This window comes from Plecotus auritus (assembly GCF_963455305.1).
Source record: "Plecotus auritus genome assembly, chromosome: 8".
Classification (NCBI taxonomy): Eukaryota; Metazoa; Chordata; class Mammalia; order Chiroptera; family Vespertilionidae; genus Plecotus; species Plecotus auritus.
The window spans coordinates 118,206,018-118,228,288 of record NC_137782.1 but is presented as its reverse complement, the minus strand read 5'-3'; the positions used below and the strand labels follow the sequence as shown (position 1 = coordinate 118,228,288).

The 22,271-nt window shown below is 39.6% G+C and overlaps 1 protein-coding gene across 3 annotated transcripts in view; it reads left to right on the top strand.

Annotated features, from left to right (window-relative positions):
- Positions 1-22,271, top strand: part of RMND5A (required for meiotic nuclear division 5 homolog A) — a 63,292-nt gene that overhangs the window by 32,214 nt on the left and 8,807 nt on the right. For all 3 annotated transcript variants that reach the window (XM_080683942.1, XM_080683943.1, XM_080683944.1), the window contains exons 3-6: positions 1,916-2,050; positions 3,534-3,634; positions 19,346-19,512; positions 20,517-20,682. In XM_080683942.1, coding sequence (XP_080540068.1) covers positions 1,916-2,050; positions 3,534-3,634; positions 19,346-19,512; positions 20,517-20,682 — 569 coding nt within the window. The remainder of the gene's footprint in view (positions 1-1,915; positions 2,051-3,533; positions 3,635-19,345; positions 19,513-20,516; positions 20,683-22,271) is intronic.

The following is a 22,271-nucleotide window of genomic DNA, read 5'->3' as shown; positions in this document are numbered from 1 at the left end:
GAGAGAGAGGTGAGAGACACATCCATCATTTGCCTCCTGCGCATGCACCGACCAAGGCTGGGGATCAAACTTGCAACCTGAGATTGGACCTGCAACCCTTCAGTTCATGGGCCGATCGATGCACTAACCATTATGCACACTGGCCAGGGCAGGTATTCTTTTTTTTTTTTTTTTTTTTAAACAATGGGGTCGCCCAGCTAGTGTGGTTCAGTGGCTGAGCATCAACCTATGAACCAAAAGATCACGGTTCAAAGATCACATGCCCAAGTAGTGGGCTCAGTCCTCAGTAGGGGGTGTGCAGGAGGCAGCGATTCTCTCGTTGTTGTTTCTGTCTCTCCCTTTCCCTTCCTCCCTGAAATCAATTTAAAAAAAAATTTTTTTTAATGGGGTCATAATTTTGTAGAAGTTTTTAATTTTTTTTGCCTAAGGTATTAGGGACATTTTTCCATGTTAGTGGATACACAGTAATGAGCCTCACCTTTTAATTGTGAATGGTAATACTAGAATAGTAGCAACTACCATTTTATTTAACCAGTAAGGGAGTGTTTTAATTTGCTAGGGCTGCTATACAGACTAGGTGGCATAAACATGTTTATTTTCCCACAATTCTGGAGAGTGGAAGTTCAAGATCAAGGTGGTAGCAGGGTTGCTTTTCTGAGGCCTTTCTCCTTGGCTTATAGATAACCATCTTCTTGCTGCATCTTCACATGGTTCTTAGTCAGCTTGTGTTCCCATTACACAATACCACAGACTGGGAGGTTTAAACAACAAAAACTTATCTCCTCACAATTCTGGAGACTGGGAAGTCCAAGATCAAGGTCCTAGCCGATTCATGTCCTATTGAGGATGGTCAACCTCCTTTCTGACATGCTGATGACTGCCTTCTCCCTGTATCATATGATGGGGAGGAGTGGGGAGAAGGAGGAAGGGAGGGAGGTGGAGAGAGAGAGAGAGAACATAAACACTGTACGCTGGTGTTTCTTCCTTATCTTCTAAGAGTAGGTCCATACCCTTATGACTTCATTTAACCTTTATCACCTCCTCACAGACAAATAGTCATGCAGTTGGGCCTTCAGTGCGGGAATTTGGGGGCAGGGATGCAGCCATTCAGTCCATTGCATATGGTCTTCCCTCTATACCTGCCTGTGTCCTAATTTCCTCTTTTTATAAGGATACCAATCTTAATGGATTAGGACCAACCCTAAAAACCTCATTTTAACTTATGATCTATACTGGGATTTAGGGTTTCATTAACATAGGAATTTTGAGAGGATGCAATTCAGCCCAAATGGGGAGGTAGTGTTAATTTTTTCTACTTAAGGTAAGGAAGCTGAGGCTCAAAGGCCTTATAATTTGGTCAAGATCACACAGCTAGTAGGAGATAGAACCAGGATTCAAACCCAGGTAGATTGGCCACAGAGCCTACTCTCTTAACCACCTGGCCATGCTCCCACCTCCATCCCCCACCTTGGCACTGCAGTTGTTGGGATGTGTCATAAATTATTTAACTGATTCTATGTTGAGCATATGGATTTTTGCTTTTTTTTCCTATTAGACAATGTTGTGTTGAAAATGCTTTTACAGGCACAATCTGAAAATAATTGCTGTTGTATAGTGTAAAAAAATCAATTTATTAACATAAATCATTAAATTTACATATTTTTGCAGGATGCTCTCTAAAATATTACCTTTTTACTCTTCCAACAATAATCAATGAGAGTGACAAGTTTTAAAAGGAGCAATGGAAAAACTACTTACTGTCATAGGCTACAGATGAATTTGAATTGGGTACTTATTAGGGGTATCTCAGAGTGAAATGAAGGCCATTCTTTTAGATGGGTTGAAAGTCATATACAGTAATGCATCCTAATTAATTAATGAATTGTTTATTTATTTATCTCCCCCCGTCCCCCAGAATTTTGACTCTGACATTAGCAGCGTGGGAATCGATGGCTGCTGGCAGGCAGACAGCCAACGGCTTCTCAATGAGGTGATGGTGGAGCACTTCTTTCGACAAGGAATGCTGGATGTAGCTGAGGAGCTCTGCCAGGTAACAGTGTGCCAACTGCAAGGAGATAAAAAAGAACAGCCTTCGAGCTTCGGAGTCTTCTAGCTATACTTAGATTTTTAATATTTTAATTATCAGGGCTGACCTCATTTTACTAGGAAATCTTTTTTTAATTGGTGAAAATGATAACCCTAGAACTTCTTAATTGAAGTATTTCCTTATTCCTGCCCCAAAACGTTGGTCCCAGGTCCTCAGTGAAGGGGTCAGAAGTGATACTACTTTCTTCATTTCCTCTTTTGATAGGGATGGTTAATATAGAAAAGGACAGAGATTTATGGTTGCTCTTCTCTTCCGACCCAGCTGGTAGAATTTTGCTTATCAAATGAATTTCAAACTAAAATTTATTTCAGATGAGTATTTGTTCTTTCTATTAGACATAAGTGTAAGGATTTCAGAACAGTTTACCAAATACCACCTAATCATAATGGTAGCAGCTGCTACATATGACCCTTTACCACAAGTCAAGCCCTGCCTTTAATTTTCCCTGCAATCCTGGGAGATGGAAATTATTTCTCCCGGAATCTGAGGTCTCGAACAGTAAGTTTCCCAAGGCCGTACGGTTTCTTAGTAAAGGAACTGGGTAGGATTCAGTACCAGATTTATGTGTATTCAAATTCTACCCTTGGCTGCCTTGTGCTATTTTTTGTTTAAGGACTATAAGAATTAAATAATTTAAAGCTAGTCTGTAAACAAAACCATTAAGCTTTTTTTTTTTTTTTTTGGCCTGGCAATCCAAATTTATTGAACTACTGATGCTAAGTTATACAAAATCGCACCACTTTAATTAAAGCTTTTAGTTTACATTTGGCACCTCTAAGTAGTTATAACGTTAGGTTGGTCAATAAGCCTTTTCTGTTTTAACAGATTAAACTATAACTTGGGTCTTTCTCTGTACCTTATGGGAATTGTGTATGTGTCCGTATAAATTTTCTAAATTGTGTTATTTAGTATTAAGTTCGTTTATAAATAACAAAGACCCAAAATACTAATGGTTTAAATAAAAATGAAGTTTTTTTTCTTTCACAGAAATAGGAGGTAGTAAGCCATCTACAGCATATACAGTATAGCTGTGCCCATGAGACTCTTAGGGACCTAGGCTCTTTGTAGCTCTCCTATTTCTGGGGCGTCCCCTGTCCTCATGGTGCAGGACACCAGTGAAAACTCTATAATACCTTTTGGATTCCAGGAAGGGGCAAAGAATTCATGCTTATGTTTCATTGGCCAGAACTTACATCTTGTAGTCATACCCAGCTTTATTCCATATGGTTATATGCCCAGCTTAAACTTACTACTTTGGAAAAGGAGAAAGAATGATACTAGGGCTCAACCATCAGTCTCTGCCATACAAATACATGTTAAAAAGAAATATCTTTAAGGTTTGTCCCATATTAAATTTAGAATATCTTTTACTGTATCTCTTTATCCTGATTAGTGCTAATAACAGTTCTTTTTTTTTTTTTCACAGGAATCTGGTCTTTCTGTAGACCCCAGTCAGAAAGAACCATTTGTGGAGTTAAATCGAATATTAGAAGCATTAAAAGTCAGAGTTCTGAGACCTGCTCTGGAGTAAGTTACTGAGTTTGTTTTATTTTGAATACTTGGAGAGAACTCTAAGAAAATGTAATTAGAAAACACATTGAAGATTTTGAGATATGTATCTCACCTGGAATAGACTTCAGAGAAATCAAGGAGAATTATTTTATTTCTTTTGGCTAAGTGAATATGGGGGAATGTGTAATACGAGAAATAGTTAGAGCTTACTTCACTTATCAGTTGATCTGAACTACCATGAGAGAAGGGTTTCTTGTATCCAGGCTATACCACCACTTTAGACTAGCTTCATAACTGAAGTACTATTGTTCAGGCAGGCAGAGCTTTGATATTTGAACTTCTATAATGTGCTGAGTTCTGTGCTAGTATTCTAAAAACAACATAATTGGAACTAAGTGGTATGTATGATGGAGTTCTAATTACCACTGTAAAATTTAATTATTTACTGTGCACTGTCATTGCTGTGAATTATCTGAATTACTGAGTAAGCTGTGATAAATATCATCCTAGAGCAGAGCCAGCAAATATTTTTGTAAAAGTCCAGATAGTAAATATTTTAGACTTTGCAAGCCACATAAGGTTCTTATCACACATATTCTTCTTTGTTTTATTTTATAACCTTTTAAAAATGTAAAAAGCCATCTTGGTCATTTGCCATACAAAACGAGCAGCAAGCCATATTTGTCCCTTGCCCATAGTTTGCGGACCCCTGTTCTAGAATTTTTTTAATGTGAGGATTACTGGGTTATTTATTAGGAAGGAAGGAAGGAAGGAAGGAAGGAAAGGGAAAGACAGGGAGGGAGAAGAGATGCAGATAGGAGAGAGAGAAGGAGGAGAGAGTAAAAACTCATTAAAGGAAGAGACTGGATGATAGAAATAGTGATATTGTTGTGAGATCATAGCCGTAGGATCCTGGTATTTTAAAGTTGGCAGTATTTGAGATCACTGTTACCAGAAAAATAATTGGAAGATCCTTATTGATTTTATAAAATGCACATTTTTTTCCTTCTACTGACCTACTTAATTCTTATACCATAATTTCCTGTTTCTGATCATTTGTCAGTTCTCAGAAATTTTTGTAGAGTTCTAAAACCAGCCCAGATGGATAGGTAGAGATAGATAGGTTTCTGTGTAAATTTATAAATTCTAAATTCCTCTATAAATTAGAAATATGAGGTGGTATGCACTATATTTTACAAGATAGATATCACCTAGACAGTACCGTTGTGCGTGATGGTTATAGTACCTTTATAATTTTTTTTTTATTTTTTTTTAAAGCAGATTTTAGATTGTGACACACCTGGAAGATTAAATTCAATGAAATACCTCTAACACATCTTTTTTTAAAAAAAAAAAATATTCTTTTTTTTATATTTAGAGAGAGGGGGAGGGAGAGAGAAACATCAGTGAGATAGGACCTCATCCATCAGCTACTTTCTACGCGCCCCTACTGGGCATCGAGCCCGAAATGCTGGCATGTGTCCTGACCAGGAATCGAACCAGTGACCTCCTGGTTCCTGGGCTGATGCTCAACCGCTGCGCCACACTGGCCAGGCCCTCTAATACCTCTTAAAGTATAGCAACCACTCTTCTATTTTCATATACCATATAGATTAAACACCTGTGAAGGAGAGTGAGGGAACCTAATAAAATAAAATGGACTTCCCAGTTGTTTTATAGTGATTTGGAAATAATATTTGAGTTATTCAAGGTAGTATTCATTCATCCATTAATTTCTTAGGTTTTTCATCAAACTTTTATTGAGTGCTTACTATGTAACAGAGACTGCTGATTATTTGGACTGCCTCAGCACTCAAAGTACTCAAGGCTTTTTCCTTTCGGAATGAAGAATATTTTTAAGACCCTTTTGACTTTCTTCTTTTTCTGTAAGCTCTTAAATTTCTTACTGATAACTACGTGATACATATCAATTATTTCTGTAAATGTTTTCTGTTACTTGTAGCCTCAAGCAGTGCCTTTCAGGCAAGGGGACGATGTGTTCCATCCAGTTGGTAGTAACAGTGGAAATTACTACAGTAAAGGTTTTCTCATTTCACTTTCCTGGGAATGTTGCCATGTTACATATCAGCATAAGGGAATGTAGTGATAATTACAGTATTGAGTACTTATTATGTGCCTAGCATTGTTCTAAGCATTTTACATGTATCAATATGTATTTTAATATACCTTATTTTAACATAAATATTTTTAACCTGCAGTTTACATGTGTTAACTTATAATCCTCATAATAATCCAATGAGGTAAGTATTCATTTTACAGAGGAGGAATTGAGGCCTAGAACATACTCTGAAAAAAAAAAAGATATGGAGTTAAAGGTTGTTATATAATAAATGCTTCTCATGATATTTCCTTAATACTCTCCTGTAAGAGATTTACTTTAGCATATTAGAGGCTCCATCAGCAATCCTAAAGAAACTCATTTAACTTTGTAAAACACAATGTTTTCCATGCATGTTTGACCAAAGAATCCTTGCTCACCCAAAACCCATCCATAACACCTATTAAACCCACAAAATTGGAGTTCTGTGGAACATAAGTTTGGAAAATGGTAGTTTAATATAAATCTATTACAACAACTCAAACTTCTCCAAGTCTTACTATTACTGGTGAATGTAAGCAGATACTGATCAGCATCATTTATGGGCAAGGTACAGAAAATTCATTCTGCTTGTAGCAAAAGTTGAAAAATGTAGGACATCAGTTTGGGGATCTCTGGTTCAGATGCAAGGGGAAAATATCTTTCGGTTGTGTGGCATCTTCTGTTTGAACATTCTGGGAGGAAGCATGTGGAACCACCCATGACGGGGAGGAGGAAGGTGAAAGGCTACAGTTTACTTCCAGGCAACCTAGGCAGTTGAGATAGGCCAACCCCTTACCCCTCTCCCCCCTAAAAAAATTTAATACGGATAGAGGCCATGGAAGGACTAGATGAGAAGGAAGTCTGGAGAGTGTTAGCTAGTAATTGCAAATAATACGAGACGATGGAAAAAAGGCAGAAAAGAATGTGATATGGGGGAGAGAAGTGGCAGAAGAACAGCTTATTGCACTTACAGATCTATTCAGGACCCTGCCTACTTTTTGTTCTTGTCTTTATATTTCTGAGTTTGTACAGATTTTTATCTTTATCCAGATTACTGTATCTTTTTTTAAAAGTTCTCTTGGCACCTAGCATAGTACTTATTTTCATAGAAGGCATTCAAATAAGTGATGGAATAGTTTGAAAGAGAACTTGGAACTAACAGGACCTCCTCCTTCATATGGTAGAGAAAAGCAAAGCCAAAAATAACTGCATGTGCTCTTCGACTTTCACTGGGGATACATCTCAGTAAACCATCATAAGTAGAAAAGATTGTAAGTTGAGAATGCATTTAATACCCCTAATCTAACAAATATCATAGCTTAGCCTAACGTACCTTAAGTGTGCTCAGGACACTTATAGTACACTAGGGGCCCGGTGCACGAAATTTGTGCACGAGGGTGTGTGTCCCTCAGCCCAGCCTGCACCCTCTCCAATCTGGGATCCCTCGAGGGATGTCTGACTGCCCATTTAGGCCCGATCCTACATCCCTCTCACAAGCCAGGACTACTGGCTCCCAACTGCTCGCCTGCCTGCCTGCCTGATTGCCCCTAACCACTTCTGCCTGCCAGCCTGATCACCCCCTAACCACTCCCCTGCCAGCCTGATTGATGCCTAACTGCTCCCCTGCTAGCCTGTTTGCCCCTAATTGCCCTCCCCTGCAGGCCTGGTCACCCCTAACTGCCCTCCCCTGCAGGCCTGGTCACCCCCTACTTCCCTCCTCTGCCAGCCTGGTCACCCCTAACTGCCCTCTCCTGCAGGCTTGATCGCCTCCAACTGCCCTCCCTTGCAGGCCTGGTCCCTCCCAACTGCCCTCCCCTGCTGGCCATCTTGTGTCCAAATGGGGGCAGGATCTTTGACCACATGGGGGCAGCCATCTTGTGTGTTGGAGTGATGGTCAATTTGCATATTACTCTTTTATTAGATAGGATTAGCCTACAGTTGGGTGAAATCATCTCGTTGCCACTGCCCAATATCACAAGAGAGTATCACATGTTGTTAATCTGAAAAGATCAAAATTCAAAAATGTAAGTATAGTTTCTACTGAATGCATATTGCTTTTGTACCATCGTCAAGTTAAAGAAAATCAGTAGTCAGTCCATTATAAGTCAGAGACCATCTGTGATGGCAATAAGAAGATAACAGTAATTTAATACAAAGAGATGTAGAAATAATAGCAAAAGAGAAACTGTCCTTGTAGCTTGTGTCAGCATTTTGAGAGAAAGTGCTTGTCTTTAGGGGAAGCCAGTTGGCTGCCTTTCTAAAGGTTTCAGAGTAATATTGCATAGGTGGACTTGCCACAGTCTAGGATCTGACTTTCAACCTTGCAGATTTGGAAACCTGTTTGTTTTCAATATCCATAGCCCAGGGGCCTCCTAGCCCTTTAGAATTTGCAGTTCTTTTTGCAATGCCTCCGTAGAATGACATGAGGGAACAGAAAATAACTAAATGGTTATGAGAGAGGAGGGGAGGAGAAGGAAGGGTGAGAAATTCCAGGATTTTCACAGAAGAAGGGAGAAAAAGTATTTTATTAGTTACACCACAGAAAGGTTTTATATTAGACAGGCCATGAACAATATGATGGAGACTGTTGAAATGTGAGATGACTCCATCTCCAAACCTAAGGATTAGGTGGGGCTAGACATAAAAAATACAAAGGGATGTGAAGTGAGCTTGCCATTGTAGTTTCTCAGTGTTGTGTGTGAACAGTAGTTCTAAGGACACTTCTCTTTAGTGTCTTGTACTGTCTGTTAATAAGATATAGTGTATAAGCAGAGAAAGGTTTTAGAAAATGAAGACGAAGGAGTGAGCCAAAGTACCTGATCATAGAGCCTCGACTACCCTTGGGAATGAGAGTGACAATGATGAAGCAGTTTCTGGTGTCTTGTTTTCTGTTTTAGTTTTGTTTCCCCTAGGTGGGCAGTCTTGCTGACTCAGGCTTTTTAAATAGCCACACAGAAGAACCACAGAAGACTCTGCATAGATATACCATTGGAGAAAAGGAATGAAGATTTGAAAAAGTGGGGTTTTCCCCCCAGAGTTTGAATTTTTGTTTTTGTTGTTGTTTTGTTGGGGTTCTTAATTCTGAAAAGGCAGAAGAGATGAGTAGAGGGACACATGTTTAACTCACTGTGCCCATACACTAAGTCTGGTGGAGAAAGAGCCGCTCTGTAAAAGAAGCTGGTTGAAATGGAAAGAGATGCCCAATGGAAAGGACACAGAAGAGAACACAATGGAATACAAAGCCAAGAGGGAAAAATATTTGGGATGATCATATCATTTTCTATTGCCTGTTTTATGTTTGTTGCTGGCAAGGTTTACATGAAGTCCCAAGACAGTAGGTAGTCCTCAGGAGGAAGAGTAGACATGGCCATCTCTTATCGGAATACATTCTCACCAAGGAATTGATTGGGCAAGCCTTGGCTGTAGAGAAATCGAGAGTCTTCATAAGAAGAAAGAGAGCCCTGGCCAGTGTGGCTTGGTTTGTTGGGCGTCCTCCCATGCACCGAAAGGTTGGTGTGCACTGAAAGATTGCTATTCAATTCCCTGTCAGGGCACATACCCAGATTGTGGGCTTGATCCCCATTAGGGGGCACACAGGAGGCAGCCGATCGATGTTTCTCTCTCATCAATGTTTCTCTCTCTCCCTCTGCCGTCTCTCCCCACCCCCCCAAAAAAATCACTAAAAACGTATTTTTTAAAGGAGGAGTTCAACTAGGCCAGGAGGGGGAAACTAAGAGGAAAGATTCTGGAGTGTGTGCTTGTAAAATGCAGATCTATTATTAACTTAGGTTTATAAAATCTCTTGGTTTTGTGGTAGGAAACTAGCAATAATAAGGCAGTGTTATATTATATATTTCATTAAAAACCACCAGTCTGTATAGAACTGTGCTGTTCAATATGGTGGCCCCTGCCACATTTCACTACTGGGCACACAAACTGTATTTCTGAGAAAATTATGTAAAGTTGGAAGTGTGTGTATTGTGTTTTTAAGTTGATTAAAATGTGTAATTCTATAGGCTGTATGGTTTCTTAAATACCATGTTAAGAAGGACAAAGAATCACTCCAGTTCTGAGATGAGTAAAACGTTAGTAGTTCCAACAATGAACTAAACCCATATCTGAGAAATAATCATTTGAAAATGTCTCAGAAATAACATGTTAGCTATTCATTTCCGTCTCTATTGCAAAGTTTATATGGTTCTTAACTTTTGGCTGAACTTTGATTTTTGTCATTTTTGCCACTCTGAATTTTTAAGCACTTGATTCAGTCACCTATAATGTTGGAGCCAAGTCCACACCTATGGAGTAAATAAATGTCAGCCATTTCCCTGAACTTCAGCTTTTACCCCCAAGCACATAGCCCTAAAGGAGACTAGAAAAAGAAGATATTCAGCCGAAACCGGTTTGGCTCAGTGGATAGAGCGTCGGCCTGCGGACTGAAGGTCCCGGGTTCGATTCCGGTCAGGGGCATGTACCTTGGTTGCGGGCACATCCTCAGTGGGAGGTGTGCAGGAGGCAGCTGATCGATGTTTCTCTCTCATCGATGTTTCTAGCTCTCTATCCCTCTCCCTTCCTCTCTGTAAAATATCAATAAAATATATTTAAAAAAAAAAAAAAAAAAAAAAGAAGATATTCATAGGCCTTGAAAAATGCTATGATGGTTGTAGTGGAGTGTGCTGTGGGAATTGGCAAGAGGCATTTTTATTTTAATATTACCAGAAATAGATATCAGTGCAGATTGGCAAAATTGTGAGAGGAGTGAGATAAACAGATTAATTCTATTGTTTAGTTTCCTGGGGGAGAACGTTAACTATGAAGGTAGAATCTTGTTTTAATTATTTTTGGAATAACATGGAAATTCTAAAAATGGAGCTAACAATGTGCCAAGTCTTTTCAGATGCCTGATAAGTAGGATAATTAATGCTCAATGTTTCTATGGGATAATTGTGTAGATGTGGGCTGATAAGTGTTATTGTTTTGGGGTCTTTTTGTGGAATAGGCCCAAAAGGTCTGCAGGATGCAGGGCAATGAACAGAGATAATGTGACCTTGCGATGTGACTAGATGTCATCTTTTGTCTATAGTATTTTTTGAAACAATCTGGTTCCAAAGCTGACAGTGCTCCCCTTGCCTACATTGGAGATCTGAGAGCAGAATGTCTTTTTTAAAATCACAGGAAAGTTGTAATTTAACTGAGTGTTTATTAGCTTGCTAGTGTGGTATAGTGGTGGTTGATTTTTAAAAATTAAAAATCAAAAGTTTCTGCTAGAAATGACATTATCTAAAGTACAGCACCCCATATTCTAATGCCTCTAACTAGGCTTTCTCTTTCGGGTCTTACGTCTTCTAGTGCTTTGTAGACACTGGGCTAAGTTTTTAGTGCTGATCATAGTCTTGTGCTTTTGTAGTTTCATGTGCTTTGTAGGTTTTAGAGTTGGTTGCTATTAAGTTATTTAAGGCCATGACTGTCTTCTACCCCTATTCCTGCTCTGGAGTCAAATGCCCAAGTATTCAGTGTGAATTGCTAGCTAAGAAAACATACAACATTTCTGAAGGAGATTAATGGATACATGTATATTGTCATAAAATTCTACCCAGTTACGTCTATAAAAATCAAAGTGGCACTAGGTGTTACATGGCAATACCCAAGTAACTCTTTTGAATATAATTTTAAATACAATTTTCTTACTTTGAAGAATGGTAACATTTCATCCATTAAGTAAACACATACTAAGTAGCTTTTTTATTGAATGCCCATTTGTGTCAGTCTCTGTGCACAGTACTTTAGTCCCCTCCTTAATGCCCACAACCCTTTGAAATGCCCCATTTTATAATAAGGAAACAGGTTTTTAGAGAATTAAGTAACAGATTGCCTAAATTCACACAGCAGAGCCAGATTTAAGTCCACACATAGTTGACTCTACCAACCTGTGCTCCTTGTCTGAATACCTCATTCAAAGTAGGGGGCGGTGTGTGTGCCAAAATGAGCAAGACACAGCCCCAGCTTAAGAGACCAGAAACTATTCTACCAAATAGATTGTGGAATGAGCCATGTGAGAGGTTCAGATAAAGAACATCTAAATCAGCGAGTGGAGAGATTACAGTAAATCCTCAATTTTGCGGACCTCGATTTAACAGACTTCAGATTTAATGGACAAAATTATGTCATATGTGAAATATAACACATTGTTAATTCTAAAAGGCCTTTAACTAAGATTTGCTTATAATTAAATTAACAGTTTTTTTGTTGTTGTTACTAGTTCACTGTTTTTAAGAAATTTTAGCGAATAGGCCATATGTTGGAAAAAACATTGTAGTAATTTCACTGACATAAATAAATATTGCATATCTATAATTATAGCCTACATATTTAAATCCAAGAGTCACCACTCGTAAACAATGTTTGGCGAATGATTAGCACTTGATCACACGCATCTCACTTGCTAATTGGTTCTGTTGAATTCTGGTGTGACTGCAGCAGTTTTAATGGCTAGCCAATGTTCCCACGTTCACTAAGCCACACCCGTTTGTTTCCTCAAGGTGACTGGTGAATGCACGCATTTACTAGACCTATTCAGTATAAGTTTAAAATTACAGCAATACATATAGGAAACTTTTCTGTGAAATTAAACCTTTCATACATACTTAATTTTAATTAGTCAAATAAGTCTATGTAAGTAAAAACAGGCAACCTCACTAATTTGTCAATTTTTTAACATATGCATTCAGAAAACCTACTTTATTGTTTAACAGACTTTGAGCTTTGACAGACACCCCCCTCGCCCAAATTAGTCTATCGGGTTTTACTGTATTAGGAAAATTGTAGACAGTACGGTAATTGAGCCTGGGCCTTTAATTATTCATCTCTATTCTCAACTCTTCAGTTTGTGTTTGTATTTTTGCAAAAAATTAACTAGCACTTACGTTGGGAGAAAGGCTTCCAGTTAGAGGAAACAAGTCTTCTATCTGAACTAGCTTTAATTCACCTGGACACATCACTATTGATGGTAATGTGAATTACTAAATCAGATTATCTGAATATGTTTGCATGTTTTTCTTAGCCTGCACCTCTCTATCTTAATTCTATTCTCAGTGGGCCTATTTTCCTTCTTTTTTTTATTTCAGAGAGGAAGGGAGAGGGAGAGAGAGATAGAAACATGAATGATGAGATAGAATCATTGATTGGCTGCCTCCTGCACACCCCCCACTGGGGATCGAGCCCCCAACCCAAGCTTGTGCCCTGAAGTGAAATTGAATGATTAGAAAGATCTGAAAATGACAACAGCTATGCCAAGACCTAGGCCTTACATAAAATTATGGTACAAAGTACATGAAAAAGTTCCATGAACATAAAAATCAAGGTAAAGTTGCTTCAACATCTTGTAATTTAAATTGTACGGAGAGCTGGGAGAGAAACCAAGATGGCGGCATAGGTAAGCACCTAAACTGCTGCCTCGCACAACAATTTCAAAACTACAACTAAAAGACAGAACAAACACCATCCAGAACCACAGGAAAGCTGGCTGAGTGAAAATTCTACAACTAGAAGGAAAGAGAAAAGCTCACAGAGAATTGGAGGTACAGCAAAGGGTCTTTGTGCACGCAGAGAGGAAGGGCGGCTGAGAGCCTGGCTGACTTTCTCTGGCGGAAGGGGGAAGGAAGCCCCCGACCGCACTGAACCCCAGTTCTGACTGTACTGAACCCCAGTCCCGGGCGAAACCCCGTGGACCCAGGCTCATACAAGGGGAGTCTGGACTGTCAGGTAGAGAGAAAGGCACCCGGAGACTTGGAGACCCGGGGGAGCCCCGGCAGGCAGGGTTCCGGAGGCGCGCGCGCCAGTGTGCACAAAGGCTGTGGAGGTTGCCAGAGGCTTTCCCTAGCAGAAGGGAGTCCGAAGCTCCTGACTGCACTGAACATCAGTTCTGACTGCACTGAACCCCAGTTCCAGGCGAGCCCCTGGGGACCCACGCTCTTGTGGGGGGAATCTGGACTCTCGGGCGGAGACTCAGGAGCCGGGGAAGGCAGAGGTCTGGTGGCGCGCGCATGCCAGTGCGCACAAAGGCTGCAGAGGTTGCCACAGGCTTTCCCTAGTGGAAGGGAGTCAGAAGCTCCTGACTGCACTGAGCCCCAGTTCTGACTGCACTGAACCCCAGTTCCAGGCGAGCCCCTGGGGACCCACGCTCTTACAGGGGGAATCTGTACTCTCGGGAGGAGACTTGGGAGCCGGGGAAGGCAGAGGTCTGCAGGCGCGCACACGCGCAAGGGCAAGGCTGACTGGAAGCCAAGACTGTCTGCTCCGCCCTGAGACTCCACCCCATCCAAGCTGAGCACAGAGGCTATTGCAATTTGGCAAGTCTAATCCTAAGAGGCTGTCTCCAGCACCGAAAATATCCCAGTGTAGACACAGCTGATCCTTACAGCCAACTGGCCTGGAGGTCAATTCCTCCCAGTGATGCCAACAACAATCAAGACTTAACTACAACAAGGCTGTACACACAGTCCACAAAGGGGTGCACCAAGAGTGTCCACCTCAGGTTAACTGGGGAGGCCGACCCACTGGGCCATATAGGAAACCTAGCACACAAATCTACCCTACCAACTCAGGGAAGCAGTGAAAATGCGGCGTCAAAGAAACAGATCACAAATGAAAGAAATGGAGGAAAACAAACGACTGGATATAGAATTCAAAAACCACGGTTATAAGGCTTTTCAAGAATATCCTAGAAAAGGCCGATAAATATAACGAGACCCTCGAAGATATGAAAAAGGACCAACTAGAAATTAAACATACACTGACTGAAATAAAAAAATATTATACAGAGACCCAACAACAGACTAGAGGAACACAAGAATCAAGTCAAAGAATTGAAATACAAAGAAGCAAAAAACATTCAACCGAAAAAGCAAAAAGCAAAAAAAAAAAAAACCGAAAAGTTGAAGATAGTGTAAGAAGACTCTGGGACAATTTCAAGCATACAAACATCAGAATTATGGGGGTGCCAGAAGAAGAGAGAGAGCAAGATACTGAAAACCTATTTGAAGAAATAATGACCGAAAACTTCTCCCACCTGGTGAAAGAAATAGACTTACAAGTCCAGGAAGCGCACCGAACCCCAAACAAAAGGAATCCAAAGAGGCCCACACCAAGACACATCATAATTAAAATGCCAAGAGCAAAAGACAAAGAGAGAATCTTAAAAGCAGCAAGAGAAAAACAGTTAATTACCTACAAGGGAGCACCCATACGACTGTCAGCTGATTTCTCAACAGAAACTATGCAGGCCAGACGGGAGTGGCAAGAAATTTTCAAAGTGATGAAAAGCAAGAACCTACAACCAAGATTACTCTACCCAGCAAAGCTATCATTCAGAATTGAAGGGCAGATAAAGAGCTTCACAGATAAGAAAAAGCTAAAGGAGTTCATCACCACCAAACCAGTATTATATGAAATGCTGAAAGGTATTCTTAAAGAAGACGAAGAAGAAAAAAGTAAAGATAAAAATTATGAACAACAAATACATATCAACAAGTGAATCTAAAAATCAAGTGAATTAAAAATCTGAGGAACAGAATAATCTGGTGAATATAAGAGAATCAGGGGCATAGAAAGGGAGTGGACTGATAATTCTCAGGGGGAAAGGGGTACAGGGGGGTTCAGGAAGAGACTGGACAAAAATCATACACCCATGGATGAGGACAGTGCCGGGGGAGGTAAGAGCAGAAGGTGGGGTGGGAACCGGGTGGAGGGGAGCTATGAGGGGAAAAAGGAGAAACAATTGTAATCTGAATAAAGATTTAAAAATAAGTAAATAAATAAATTGTACGGAGAGCCCTAGCTGGTTTGGCTAATGGATAGTGTCGGCCTATGGACTGAAGGGTCCCAGGTTCGATTCTGGTCAAGGGTATATGCCTGGGTTGTGGGCTCGATCCCCAATGTGGGGTGTGCAGGTGGCAGCCAATCAATGATTCTGCCTCATCATTGATGTTTCTATCTCTCCATCTCCCTTCCTCTCTGAAATCAGTAAAAAATATATTAAAAAGAAATAAATTGCATGGAGAATGAAAAAGCTTCTTACAGTTTAAATGATGGAACGTTTACTTCTGCTTTGGATTGAAAACTGTTTTAAAAAACCTCCATCAGGCCCTAACTGGTTTGGCTCAGTGGATAGAGTGTCGGCCTGCGGACTGAAAGGTCCCAGGTTCGATTCCGGTCAAGGGCATGTACCTTGGTTGCGATCACATCCCAGTAGGAGATGTGCAGGAGGCGGCTGATTGATGTTTCTCTCTCATCGATGTTTCTCTCTCATTGATGTTTCTCTCTCATCGATGTTTCTAACTCTATCCCTGTCTCTTCCTCTGTAAAAAATCAATAAGATATATTAAACACACACACACACACACACACACACACACACACACACACACACACACACACAAAACCTCCATCAGTTTGGCTAATATTCAGGCGAAAGTGTTGAAGTTAAGTTGCCTCATTGAAAGAAAACAGTAATTGCAAGGAGATTGAAGAACTTTACTGCCAATAAAAGATAGTTTTATCATCTCAGAAGTCACACTAAAGTTACCTGGGGAAGCTGCTACTGTGTATCAGAATGTTGCTGTGAAATTTGTACCCAGATCTCAAAGATTAGTTAAGGTGGATGTTATGATTGTCAAGGAATGCAACCTCACCAAGAACTTAACACAACAAAAGATGTAGAGTCATGAAGTGGTCATGAAGGAGATAAAGATATATGAACTTTCTTATTAGGAGGCAACAGAGTGACTTTATAACCTATGCTTATCTGGCCAGTTAATTGTGGGAGAGGAATTAGGGGGTTAAGAAAATATATATGTGGTTGCCTGGGTACAGTCCTGGGGGTATGAGGCAGAGGTAAGGTTTTTATCTTAATGCTTAAATGTGCTTACATATTTGGGGGTATCCTTAGGTTAGAAAATGGCATTTTGCCAGGGAGAATGAAGTTTAGAATGGTAATTTAAATCCTTGTCTTGTGAGATTTAGGCTTAATGTAATATTCGGAGGATAAGAAATTTTGTTTTACTTTTGCATTAGCTTAAAAATATGTTACCTTTTTATGTATAAAAGTAATATATGTTTACTACACAAAACTTAGAAGTCATAGGACAGCATGGACTATTTCAAAAATCATGTCACCTGGAGTACTGTTAGCTGCTGCTCATTGGGGTGTCCGCATGGCTGGTTGTTTCAGCGCCTCGGTGCTGCTCTAATAGTTGGTGTCCTGTTCTGATGCGTCATAGCCAGTGTTGTGGTGGCTGATAAATAATGCGTGAAATCCAACCTTTCCGGAGTCATTCATGTTAACAATTCTGGTAACCTGAAGTTAACTTTTTTCTATATATGACACCTTTAGTATTATATCATGAACATTTGCCTATGGAAACAAAATAGGTTATTGCCTTCTTTTGTGAATTGCCCAGTATGGATTTTGCCCTTTCTGTTGGTTTTTCATCATTTATTAAAACTTTTAGTTACTTTTTATTTGACTCTAGAAACTTTTGCACATATACCTCAGATCAGAAACAGAAAAAATAAAAAGCTTACTACCTCTCTCACTTGTTAATAGGAAAACATACTCATGTTTCTGTGAGGAGAAGGGGTAGGATAAACTTTAAGAAAGTGACCTAATTTAAATGCACTCTTTTGGATCTGAAGTCAGGAAGGTGCCCAATGGACCAGAGCTGCCAGGAGCACAGTACTTTTGGTACTGATGGTAGGTATTGGGCATTCACCAGAGATAGCTGCTGGAAGTACCTTGTCGGTAGCATGATTTATCAGGCTTGGTGTTGCAACTTGACTGCAATCATCTTAGTGCCAGGGAAGGAGCCAAGGCTTGCTTAAATTTAAGTAAATATTTCCAAGGTCCAGGTAGTTAATATTTTTAAAAACATTTAGATCTTGCCCTAACTGGTTTGGCTTAGTGGATAGAGCATCGGCCTGCGAACTGAAAGGTCCCAGGTTCGATTCCAGTCAAGGGCATGTACCTTGGTTGCGGGCACATCCCCAGTAGGAGGTGTGCAGGAGGCAGCTGATCGGTGTTTCTAACTCTCTATCTCTCTCCCTTCCTCTCTGTAAAAAATCAATAAAATATATTTAAAAAACAAACAACAAAAAAAACAACGAAACACTTAGATCTTGATGTCAGAAAAGCTTCATGATTTGACTCTTTAAGATGTGGGTGGTCAGCAAATTGATGAGTATGTGTGTGTACCAGCAGCCCTTTTTGGGAAGGGTGGGATCCCATGAAAGCGCAGCTCTGTGAAGTCTGATCTCTGTCAAGAGATCACATTATGAGTAATGTGAAGCGTTTTACTCTGATGGTTGTAAAGATACTCAGTGTATGTTCATACCCACTTCAGATTCCAGTGGTCCTTAGTGAATTGGGTTAGGTGGGGAATATTTGTCCAACTAAAGGTCAGATTAAAGGAGAATATAATACTAACAGCTTGTACGTCTTATGTTCAAAGAATCAAAGTAGTGCTCTTACCAACTTGATTGCAAAATTGAATTTAACTGCTGGCTGATATACTTTGCTTGAACTGGTAGCTCCAGCTCAAGATTGGTTATACCAGTGGTCAGCAAACTGCGGCTCGCGAGCTACATGCAGCTCTTTGGCCCCTTGAGTGTGGCTCTTCCACAAAATACCCCGGCCTGGGCGAGTCTATTTTGAAGAAGTGGCGTTAGAAGAAGTTAAAGTTTAAAAAATTTGGCTCTCAAAAGAAATTTCAATCGTTGTACTGTTGATATTTGGCTCTGTTGACTAATGAGTTTGCCGACCACTGGGTTATACCAACTGTTTGTACTATAGAGGCCCGAGTCACTGTAGCTTGGATCATTCGAAAATTTTTTTTCTCGTTAGCGCTATATTTGTACAAATTGTTTTGGCACAGTGTAATATACTATATGATGTTTATGTGGCTCTATCTGCCTGCTTAGACTGAAAGCACCCTGAGAGTATACTGATGTTTCTGTTTTTAATTCCAAAGTGAGTAGCACAAAATCTTGCTCCTAACAAAAGTTGAAATATAGATGGTTCTCTTTCCGAATCTTGTGATTCGTTTATAAACATGCCAGTTTAACAGGAAAAGAGTAGTGGATCTAGGCAATGGGATAGTGAGTCTCATGGCTGACACCTGCTTCAAAGTATGAGCTTGCACGATTACAAATCTATTATGTCACTTATCAGAGTTGATCTTGCCTTAGTGTAAAACTATACTAAGTATGTAATTGTTACCTAACATTTTTTCTTTTTTTCAGTTGTTGAAAAGCCTTTGTTGTAATTGTTATATTTTACTTTATTTTTTTTTCTTTTTTCAAATTTTTATTAAGGTATATGTGTACATATCTTACCATTGCCCCCCCCCCACCCCACTCCCATACATGCCCTCACCCCCCAATGTTTTGCATCCGTTGGTTATTTTTTTTTTTTTAACAAGTCTCTGGGCCTAGGGATTGATGTTACCAGCAACTTCCACAAGATGGCAGACCAAACACTTTTTTCCCCCCATGTTATTAGGTTTCAAACAATTTTTAACACACTTTTCCTATGCTCTTAATTATTGTTAAAATCTTTTTTGCTTTTTCTTTAGGTGGGCGGTATCAAATCGAGAAATGCTTATAGCCCAAAACAGCTCCTTGGAATTTAAGCTACATAGACTGTATTTTATTAGCTTGTTAATGGGTGGAACTACAAATCAGCGAGAGGCATTGCAATATGCTAAAAATTTTCAGCCATTTGCCCTAAATCATCAAAAAGGTGAGTCTGGAGTAACATGTTATCAATGTTTGCAACAGGCCTAAAGTCACCACTGGAATTGAAGCTTATCTTAACTAGATTAATACATATTTGCTAATAAATGAAAACAATTATAGGTGATAATCACAGAAAAGGCTGTGACGGGATCTAGAACAAAAATAAAATGTTGACTCATAAATGAAAAGTCAGAGACCTTGCATTTTTGGTGATTTCATATTAAACTTAAGAAGGAAACATGAGAAAGTTGAAATATGCATTTGCTCCTCCCTTCCCAGACCCCCATGCTACTGTTAGTGCCACAACAAAGTGTTTCAGGGTGCACCAGGTGGTAGCAGTTAACCCCAAGTGTCAGTGTTGGAGAACTGGGTAGTCAAATATACGTGATGACTCCTTTTATAGCATAAGTAGAGGCTCGGTGCACAAAATTTATGCATTGTGCGGGGGTTGGTCCCAGCCTAGCCTGTGCCCTTTCACAGTGCAGAAGCCCTGCGATCAATCTCCCCAAAGAGGTAGGCCCCACCTACCCATCTGGGGCTCCTCCATGGATTACCCCAAAGAGGTAGGCCGAAGCCAGGGGTCCCGCCTCTGCACTGTGCATGCAGCGTCAAGTCCCTGCCCACCCTCGCGCGCCTGCTGCGCATGCAGCCTCCTGGTGATGGATTGTTACGGCGTGAGGGCATGACGACCACATGGACTTTCATTAGTATAGATTATCACTCCTCAAGATAATAGTAATTATACTGTGCTAATTATAATGGTAAAATAACTGCAAGTTCAACATTTAGTGCTTTCTTTTTTTTCCTCCCTTTTCTCTATGCTGTTTCTTTAAGGTGAAGGGAGAAATCCAGCTTAAAGACAAGAATTTTAAAAAACATTGTGAATGAAGTATTTTAGGCTGTGTCAGTTGAGGGGGGTGGTTCTTGCCTTTCTCAGCCTATTACCTGCAAGCCAGCTCTATTTCAGATGTAATCATTAACCTCTAAATAGCTGCTGCTTTTGTTTAGACATTCAGGTTTTGATGGGAAGCCTCGTGTACCTGAGACAAGGGATTGAGAACTCACCATATGTTCACCTGCTTGATGCGAATCAGTGGGCTGACATCTGTGACATCTTTACTCGGGATGCCTGTGCCCTCCTGGGGCTCTCCGTGGAGTCCCCTCTCAGTGTCAGGTATGGAATTGGTCCTATTGCTAAAATGTACATCACATTGGTTGGTTCTTAATTAGTTGCTTAGTTCTTGATGTTTAAAGCCGAGAGATTGTCTGTCTTTCTGAAAAAGAGTGCAGTTGGTATTTCAAGAGATTGTCACAATTGACAGTGACAGTTTTAGGGCAGCAATTTCGGTGAAATTCGTGAACCTCTGGGGGTCTCTGAGAGCCTTTTGCACTGGGTTGACATTTTTACTGATGGTGCAGGAACATGGTGAGTTAAACTGCTGGAGCCTAAGCACAGGTCAGAGCAGTGGCCTCAAAACCCACTGCATTCCTCACTCCACACACTTGCAGTTGAGACATGCTAATTTTATATAAGAATGTTCTTGATAAAACATTAAAAATGATTAGTTTTATTAAATCTTGACCTTTGAGTACATACCTTTTTAATGTTCTGGGTGACAGAATAAGAAGTTCACATAAAACACTTCAGCTTCATGCAAAATGTGATGACTATCCCCAGAAAAAGCACCTGTATGTGGTTTGAGTTTTTCATGGAATACAGTTTTTACTTGAAAGACAAACTACAAAATGAACAAAGGGAGCCTGAAACATCAAGGAGAGCAACTGACAGTATCTTTTGCCATAATGATAAAATTCAAGATTTTGAGCTAAAATACCAATTTTTGAAAATTTTTATTATACTGAGCATGACAGCTTTCTGGTACTTGAGGTTGTTTCTGATGAGATTGGTGGTGATATTAATGATTTTGATTTTTTTTTATATTACATAATTAGATACTTAGATGAGTTAATACTTTGAAGATCTTAGTATGATCTTACAAAGTCATAAATTGAGTAAAAGATTCATTCTAAGTACCAGACATACCATTGGATTTGAATGTAGCTCAATATAAAAAATTCATTGATAAGGATTCAGATTCCATGGTATAGTTTACCTTTAAGAAACTACTGCTTGTTGAGTTTTGGTGTGGCATTAAAGAAGAATATCCACAATTATCAGAAAAGCCAGTTAAATTACTACATGTCTGTTGAGACTGGATTATTTACTTCAACCAGAAGAACCCTTTGCCACAGATTGAGTGCAGAGGAAGATTTAAGAATTCAGTTGCTTTCTATTAAACCAGTCAATAAAGAGATTTATAAAAGTGTAAAGCAATGCCACTCTTCTCACAGATTGACTTTTAGCTTGGAAATACGGGTTTCGGGTAAGGATGTTATTTATAGCAGAATAAGTTTATTATTTTTAAATGAATTAATATTTTAAATTTTTATTTTAATTTCTGATATTCTAAGTGATGATAGATATAATCCACAAAAACAAATGTTCATTCATATCCTTTATATTTAAGCATGTTGGAGACCTGAAACCAAAAATTTTCAGAGCCTGTTTTAAAAAAATAACTTTCTTAGCTCTTCTTTTCATTAAATTCCTCAAGTGATTAAAAAATATATATTTATGTATATTTTTATTGATTTCAGAGAGGAAGGGAGAAGGAGAGAGAGAGATAGGAACATCAGTGATAGGAGAGAATCATTGATCAGCTGTTTCCTACATGACCCATACTGGGGATTGAGCCCGAAACC